We start from the raw sequence: 9,012 nt of genomic DNA, 5'->3' as shown, positions 1-9,012 counted from the left end.
TTCCGATTCCTGGGTCATGATGAGCTGAGAGGGGAGGTGACCCATAAGCATGCTCTCTGACTTTTGTCACCGGGGTGCCCGGGACTGGCACGTCTTGGTGCAGTATTCCTGTCTCTCCCTTGGAGAACCCCCTTGTTCTTTTTAAGGTATCAGCTGTGCCTGGACCACAGGGCAGGGGCTGGAGGATGCCCATGCCTCCGCCAGGACCGCCGGGTGGGAGGGGGGAAAGCTGGCAGGGCCTCTCTCAGCTCTCACCCTGCCCGCCCCCTCCCCAGGAGCGGCCAGGCGGACCTGGTGGCCATCTACTACGAGCGCATCGACGTGGAAGGCCACCACTACGGGCCCTCGTCGCCGCAGAGGAAAGAAGCCCTGAGGGCTGTGGACACCGTCCTGAAGTACATGACCACGTGGATCCAGGTGACCGACAACCAGGACCACTGGGCTGACCTTCCCTCTGTCACTCTTATTCTGTCTCCTTGACTGTCACGCCCCTCGACATCTTCCTTCTTACTGCTGAGAGCTGACTGGGCCAGCTCAAGGGTCTCACGGGTCTCTTTTCTTCACACAACGCCTCCCCAGGTACCACGAGCTCCCTTGTCTTACAGCCAGGCCAGTGGCACTGAAATGACCCAGATCTGCATTGCCGCCTGGCTCAGCTGGCGAGATGGCCTGACGCTTTACCAAACCATTCAGTCTGGTAACCAGATTGGTGTGGGTGTGGAACCGAGGCCTGGGTTCTCTCCCTGATTCTGCCACACCCTTACTGAATGACTTTCAGCAAAGTATTATTTTTAAACTTTCAAAAATTTTATTTTTTATTGAAGTATAGTCGATTTACAATGTTGTGTTAGTTTCAGGTGTGCAGCAAAGTGATTGAGGTAGAGAGAGAGAGAGAGAGAGAGAGAGAGAGAGAGAGATTATATATGGTTCTTTTCCGTTATAGGCTATTACAAGGTATTGAATACAGTTCCCTGTGCCATACAGTAGGTCCTTGTTGTTTATTTTGTGTAAGTAGTGTGTATATGTTAATCCCAAACTCCTTATTTATTCCTCTCCCGCCACTTTCCCTTCGGTAACCATAAGTTTGTTTTCTGTCTGTGAGTCTATTTCTGTTTTTTAAATAAGTTCATTTGTATCATTTTTTTAAATCCCATGTATAAGTGATATCATATGATATTTGTCTTTGTCTGACTTAAAATATTATTCTTTTAAACTTCTGTGGGGTTAATTTTTCACACGTGTAAAACGGGCGAGTGATAGTTGTATTCCCACACAAGTTGGTTGAAAGACCCAAAGAGGACGAAAACAGAAAGGCTACCTTAAAAGGCTGGAGCCTCGTATGCATTATGTTCAGCACTAATCGGACGGGGACGGGCTCTCTCGTTCCCTCCCTGCAGCACTTCTGCTATGATTTTGAACCGTGTCTTACAGGGCAGACAAGCAGATGATTAAATTCAGAACTGGGGAAGAAGGCTTTCTGCCATAACCTGTAGTTGAAAACACCTCTTTGCTAGACAGCGGGTGTAAGAGGCTCCTGCTCTGGGCGCCGTCCTGACTGCCTGTCTCCCCACAGGAGCGCGAGCTGCAGGACGACCTCAACGTCATCATCTTCTCCGATCACGGGATGACTGACATTTTCTGGATGGACAAAGTGATTGAGCTGGATAAGTACATCAGCCTCCATGACCTGCAGCAGGTGAAGGACCGGGGGCCAGTTGTGAGCCTGTGGCCGGCGCCCGGGAGGCATTCTGAGGCAAGACGGGGGAGAAGGGTGGTGGGGGGACGGGGGCAGAGCGCACCCTCAGAGGCCATGACTCTGCTCTGAGTGTGTGTGTAGCTTTAAGGCCGAGGCACAGGGCAGCCTCGGGAGCCGGGACTCCGGGGGCGGGTGACCCACCTGCCCCCTTCCTCGCCGCGTGACCTCTGTCCAGTGCTTCAGACTCCCGCGTCTTCTCTTCTCTGAAGCGGGCATGGAACGTTAGTGGGCACGAGACGAGACGAGGGTGTGCAGTGCCCAGCACGTGGCGCGGGGGCCGTTTCGTTCTTGGTCTAAATGCAGCACTTGTCCTGCGCAGCTGGGGACAGCGGAAGCCGGCACAGAAGGCCCTTCTCTGGAGGAAAGCCGCCAGTCTGACCTGTTCTCATCAGGGACTGGAGAGAAGGTGACGGACGAGCACAGGCGGAGGCCGCGTGTGCCGTGGGTCGGCCCCGTCGCTCGGAGCCACGCGGCTGGCCGGGGTTCAGACCACCGCTCTCGGCAGCCGAGCAGCTCCCTGAGCGGCCCTCCTGCCACCTCTCGGCTGCGTGTGCTGACTGACGACACTGTAGCTGCCCTCCTGGGCGGCCGTGAAGCACGGGAAGCAGCTGGGCCCGCTGCAGGGACGATGTGTGTGTCGCCTACGGCGATTACCACCATCCGAGGGGGCGTCCCCACGAGGCTGTGGCGGAGTTCCCACGGCGTGCAGACGGCGTGGGGCAGGGCTCCCGGGGACTTGGCACACTCGATGACAAGGCCCCTGCTTACCCCTCCCTGCAAACAGTCCTTCCCTCCGAGTGGCGGGTAAACCACGCTGAGAAGGTGAAGGAGCGAGTGGCCCCGCCGGCTGACTGCTTTGGCCCGTGTGGCCTGGGCGTCTCCCAACACAGGCTCTGGGCCTCTCTCCCCTGGGGGAGGCCTCCACCGCTGCCAGGGGCGGCGCATCGGCAGGAAGATGGGAGTCAGCCTCGCAGGAAGATGGGAGTCAGCCTCGGCTGGGCCGGCTGCCTGCCCTGCTTCCCCACGGCAGGTGTAGGCTGGGTCCGGCCCTTTTGGCCCAGACAGAGACCTTCCTCCCAGCCCTGACCGCTCCCTCCCACATGAGAGTCCGAGATCTGTGTGTCTGGGGTTGAGGAACTCGGTGCCCGCAGTGCGGCTTCTCTCCAGCCTCGTCCCCTTCCCCCGACGGGTGCCCCCTTTTCTCGGGCTCCACGGTCAGCAAATGGAGGTGCTGAATATGTTTGCACAGGCTTCTCGTGAACTCCTTAAATAGGAAACTGGGAAGAATACTTTACACGTTGGCAGGTCCCACAGTAAATGGTTTCTTGCAAAGAAGTTCTGTTTTCCTGGCAAGGAACATCATCTGTTATCTCCTATCTGGCACCTAGGGACATGCCGTTTCCAGGATGCTAGAGCATCAACAGCTCACGAGCTGGGAAGAACTTCTTTCTTCCAATGTGGTGTGTACATCAGGCAGTTGCAAGCTGCCTAAAGCAGTTGGTAGATTATTCAGAACTGGGGCTATGTTTGGGTGACAGTTTGTCACGTGACGGACACAACAGTTTGTGAGACCCGTTATGTCCCATCAGAGTTTTCACTTACGCAAATCTTTCTGGTAATGCCCCCTACTCTCCTTAAGAATCATGGATTTTCTTAAGTAGGAAATCATAACTCCTGGGGCCAGTAGAAACTCTCTACTAAACAGCCTAAAGACTGATTATTTTCCAGAGTTGAATTGATAAACTCAATTTTATATTCAGTTCTACCCAGGAATATATGCCAGCTTTGGCCAAGGGCCAACAAATCAACACCAGCCGGTTGATTTTAATTTTAGCCACAAAGATTTAAGCTGCTGCTAAATATTGGAAAGAGGTACAGGGTTTACATCTTCATCAGAAAATTAGCAGTGTAATTAATGGCAAACAGTCACTAGTATTTTAAAATGAGGCGTAGGGCTTCCCTGGTGGCGCAGCGGTTAAGAATCCGCCTGCCAACGCAGGGGACATGGGTTCGAGCCCTGGTCTGGGAAGATCCCACGTGCCGCGGAGCAACTAAGCCCGTGCGCTACAACTACTGAGCCTGCGCCCTAGAGCCCACAAGCCACAACTACTGAAGGCTGCGTGCCACAACTAGTGAAGCCCGCGCGCCTAGAGCCCGTGCTCCGTGACAAGAGAAGCCACTGCAACAAAGAATAGCTCCCGCTCGCCGCAACTAGAGAAAAGCCCACGCCCAGCAACAAAGACCCAACGCAGCCAAAAATAAATAAAAATAAAATCAATAAATTTATTTAAAAGAATCGGGTGCAGATAGGATATGCTCTAGGTCTAGTCAAAGAATAAATGCTTTTCTTTGATCTTGGTGGTGTTTAACATCAGGCAGACCAATTTCTCATTCACCTTTTTATTTTACTGTAGCATTTTTGACATAAATAAGTTTTTATAAAGTCCTTCCTCTCCTCCAGGTCCAATAAATATTCACATACATTTAAGAGAGAGAATGCAAAACTGGTCATTCTTGGTTCTCTTTGCAGATATATAACAAATTGAGAACAGTGGAGCACATGACTGTCTACAAGAAGGAGGCCATCCCGAGCAGGTTCTATTACAAGAAAGGGAAATTTGTCTCTCCTTTGACCTTAGTGGCTGATGAAGGATGGTTCATAACTGAGGTAAATATAAAACACATGACAAGATATTCACTATACAAATTATGTCAAACAGCCAAAGGTAAACAATTATTTACCTTTTCCACCTGAAAAATTTCATTTTTGCTTAAGTCTCATTTGTTGTATTATTTCCTTCTTTAGAGAATCCAAAGGCTTGGTCAGGTGACTCTGTAGACGCAAACTGGAGACTCCGACCCAGAGCCATGGTTTAGACTTCATGGCTCCAGACTTGCTGTATTTTAACAAATGGGCCTTAACTCAATTATCCAGGCTTACAGTGTAACCTATTCAGTTTAAAGTGGAACAGTTACTGTGAACCAAAGCAATAGCTTTAGGGCAGCGAAAAGCCAGGAGAGTCTTGGCTTTGCTTTCACCTTAAAGAGAAATGATTGGCAGACAAAAGTCCACAGGTCCAGGTCTCTGGTTTGCCAACTTGATTTTATAGAGCTTATCTTGCATTTGGGGCACAGACCCTAATTGCCTGGTGCCCGGATGATTTCAGCAGCTTCCTCCTTGCCCACCTGGACTCCAAGCTCACCAGGCCCTTGCATCAGCTTCTGATACCCAGCCAGCTGGTAAGGCACCCCAAAGGGGAAACTGCAGTCACGTCCTGTTTAGAGTCAGTTCCCAGACAGGGCCTGGGTCACTGTCAGTATGAGTATGAAGCTGGGTTGCAAACTGATCAGACTACAGGCTAAAAGAGAGTAGCAGATGTTGGCACATGAGAGTTGTTGGTCGAGGCCAACAAAGTACAGTCAAATTCGAGGTTGCGCATCTGTAGATTCAACCAACTCTGATCAGAAATATTCAGGGGAAAAAAATCCAGAAATTTCCAAAAAGCAAAACTTGAATATGCTGGATGTTGGCAACCATTTACATCACATTTTCATTGTATTTACAACTATTTACAAAGCATTTCATTGTATTAGGTATCATAAGTAATCCAGAGATGATTTAAAATATACAGGAGGATGTGTGTAGTTATATGCAAATACTAGGCTGTTTTGTATAAGGGACTTGAGCATCCACAGATTTTGGTATCTGAGGGGATCCTGGAAACAATCCCCTGTGGATACCGAGGGACGACTGTATAAGGCCTAAGAGTGGTATTTAATCTGCCAGAGTAAGGGCAGGTGGCGATCGGCAGAAATACTGATCAGGCAAAAAGAGTGGACATCTAGCGACCCAGGTGTGGAAAACGCGGATTCCCTGACGTAAACTTCAGTCGTTCAGAAGGACTGAGCTGTTCCTGTGTGATCTCAGACCAGAGAAGCAGCTGGTCGCTGAGGAAACAAAGCAGAACTGGTCAGAAATGTCAGCTGCGCTGTTCCGCGGCCACGCTGGATCCTCCTGATCAGCAGACTTGGGCTTCCTGTGCCATGTGATTTTGGAAGTTTCCAAGAAGGTCCCTCTGCCCCCTAACGCTCTCTCCTCCAAGCGCCCTAACGCTTCCGGTCACTTTATCACACCGTTTGAAGTTTACCCGGAGTGAGGTTATTCTAGGCTCACAGCATTTTCATCTCCAGTGGTTTTCTTAGGACTTTGCACTGAACACATGTGCAGTCAAGTGGGTCACCTGACTGGGTGCCTCTTCAATTTTATTCCATAAAGCCAGCTTCCCAAGCCGTACAAAAGGGCTTACATTTTGCAACTTTTTCAATTTAGAATATTCTGGTAAAATTGTTTTAAGTTTTTAAAAGCAAATAGATGCTGAGGGTTAATCCACAGTTAACTGTCACTCATTTCTCTGTAGGACTTTGTGCCTCTATTATTTACTTTCTCACATTTAGCTGAAATCAACCACACTGAGAGGCTGGTCCGTGGCAGGGAGGGAGATTATAAGAGTAGAGAGGTGATTTGAGGTAATTTATGGAAAAACTGGCTTACATAGGGAGAGTGGCAAAGCCAGAGGGTGTCATGAAGACAGTGGACAACTCATGAGGAGCCATCTCAGTTCCTCCAGGAGGGGTGGACAGTCACCAGGGAAGTTGCTCCAGCCGTAAGTGCTGTCAGAGAACGTTCAGTCTGGAAGTATCTGAACTGTCAATACAGTATCTTGGCATTAGCACATCTAGCAAGACGATGCACGTTTTCCCAATGAGTGATTAAAACACAGTGATGGGGAAACTTGGGGTATCGGTCAAGATGCTCTTGGTTATAAGTCATACACCACTTGAATAAATGGCTTAAATAATAAAGATTCATTATCTCACATTACTAGAAGTTTAGAGGTAAGAAGTTCCAGGGTGGTTCATCCAGCAACTCGATATCAAGGCCCCGAGTCAGTTCTTCTGCAGTTCTTTTGGCTTTGCCTTCAGAGCACAAGATAACTGCTGTAGCTCCAAGCATCCCATCCTTCAGTTCATCCCAAAGCAGGAAAGCAGGGATGTGGCTTCTTCTTGTACATCTCATACTTTTATTAGGGAGCAAAATATATATCCCAGAATCAGAGGCAGATAGAAGTTTTGTGGGACTCTCATGATTATAATAAAATTGGGGGGAGGAGGTCTCTCTTTAAGAAAATAATACTTAATTATGAATATAAAATTAGATACAGGGACTTGGAAGAAACCCATGCAAGTGAGAAGTCCTGATGCTTAAGCTTCTGTAACTGCCCTGTAAATCCACCTCAGCCCAGAACCCACCAGCAAACTTCCCTTTAGGTCACATCACTCAACTCACCAGTGTGGCTAGAAGACTCCTGCCTTGAGTCCGCTTTGGTCCTAAGATAGGGTGCTGTGCTGACATGCCGGCCAGGGGACCACAATCGCAAGACCAATGTGATACAGCAGCTGGCAATCAGGCAGACAAGGTGTCTGAAGCTTAGATCAGCAGAGAAAAGGAGGGGAGAGGAGAAAGGACAAACGACACCATCACTAACGTTCTGACTGGTGGTGGCCACTTGGCCCAGTGATGGATCTGATGATGCCACCTCCCGCCCCGCCTCCACTTCACTCGTACCTCCCCCGCCTCCCAGCATCCACCTGCTGAGGTCCAAGTACCTGCTCCCTTGCAGGAAACTGGCATATTCCACTGTCTGTTGAGAGTGAAGCAATATGGTAATTGTGCACTATATATTATATCATTTCATATCACATATATCATATATATCATATCATGTCATATTATATTGCTTTTCTATGTATCACACAAACACACACACACACACACACACACATTTGTTTGTGTAAATCAAAACTAAGAGTCGACCAGTTAGCAAGGGCTACCTGGTATTTCATCCTATGGCTTAAGAAGCAGAGAGAAGCCATAAGAACGGAAAGGAAGAAGTCTAACTATCGACAATGACCTGAGCAGCTTTTTAAAAATATATAATTATTTGAAAAGGGAGATTCGAGGTGATTTTAAAATACTTGATGCAGAAATTTTTTTTAAAGAAAGGAATCAGAAGGAAGATAATAGGTTGAGAAAAAATAAAATTTGTTCTGAAGGACTAGTGTTAACTCCCTAAATGGAGAGACTGTCAGTGTTACCTCACATCGCTTTAATTAGTAATAATGGATATTATAAGACTAGTCTTCACTTATCATGCCTGGCTCATTAGATACTATAGAATGACTCCTCCCCCCGGAGATTCAATGAAGTGAACGTAAAGTTATTTTGCCTTTTGCACATATAAAAAATCTGTCAAGAAAAAATTCTTCTTAAAATGTTGGTTGGCAACCTCGGCAGCAATAATAATAGCCATCTTGGATTAAGTATCTCCTAGTTACCATTTCTGTTTCTCTCCATGACTCTGCATTGTAGATATTGTTAGTCCTGAAAAATCACTTACCATAACATAGAATGGAACACGAGGTGGTTCTGAGCTTCCTAGCTGCCAACTCAGAGAAGAAAGTGCAATCAGTTATATCAATGTAACTTACGGTGTCTGTAACATAAAAACACAAATGTTTCTTTAGAAAATCATGCCGGTCCCTGGTCCTGAGAGAAATTTAGGTATTTTTTAGTCAATCTTTTGTGGTACCTTAGTTTTCTAGACTGAATACCTTAATCATTTTACTCCTGTCTTCAAATTTACGGATTTTTATTCTTAAGAGTCACATATGAAAATTATAATTTCTGAGCCTACTTAGACTTAATACTGGGGTTTTATCTCTTTATCTTCTGAAAAATCCTAAAAACGAGTGCCCATTCTTTCCCTGCTGTCTTAGACTTTTTTCTTTTACATCTCTCTGTTGTTTATTATACCTACTTGACTATAGAGAATTGACAACGCCGTTCTAGATCCTTGTTCCTGCACTGTGCCAGCACTATTAATTTCCCACATTCTTATTTGCAAAATCTCTCCCCACATGGTAAAAGAACATTGTGTTTGCTCTGTAACCTAAATACCAGTGCACAGCCCGGGTGAGGATGTTCCTGTTCTGGATTGCACTGCATCTGCAGCAGGGTGAATTCTCAGCCCTGAAAGCAGCTTCTCTGGGTCCAGGTTTGGATAGCAGATGGGTCTTCTTTTTTTTTCCTGGCTTTGACATGATTAGGAAAACAGCTGAGTCAGGACAAATCGTTGCTGGTTGGGGCCAATAAAATAGAATCCCACCTCCCCTTCCTTTTTTCCTACAACCACCAT

The 9,012-nt window shown here is 47.5% G+C and overlaps 1 protein-coding gene across 1 annotated transcript in view; it reads left to right on the top strand.

The window, feature by feature from the left end:
• The window catches only part of ENPP6 (ectonucleotide pyrophosphatase/phosphodiesterase 6), a 98,330-nt gene that overhangs the window by 73,595 nt on the left and 15,723 nt on the right, over positions 1 to 9,012 (top strand). The window contains exons 4-6 of the mRNA XM_007466516.1: positions 276 to 417; positions 1,574 to 1,753; positions 4,287 to 4,424. Of these exons, the coding sequence (XP_007466578.1) occupies positions 276 to 417; positions 1,574 to 1,753; positions 4,287 to 4,424 (460 nt within the window). The remainder of the gene's footprint in view (positions 1 to 275; positions 418 to 1,573; positions 1,754 to 4,286; positions 4,425 to 9,012) is intronic.

The sequence above is a fragment of the Lipotes vexillifer genome, unplaced genomic scaffold (genome assembly GCF_000442215.2).
Source record: "Lipotes vexillifer unplaced genomic scaffold, Lipotes_vexillifer_v1.1 scaffold951, whole genome shotgun sequence".
Lineage (NCBI taxonomy): Eukaryota > Metazoa > Chordata > Mammalia > Artiodactyla > Lipotidae > Lipotes > Lipotes vexillifer.
Note: the sequence above shows the minus strand (reverse complement) of the source record. Positions and strands in the feature narration are given on the sequence as shown.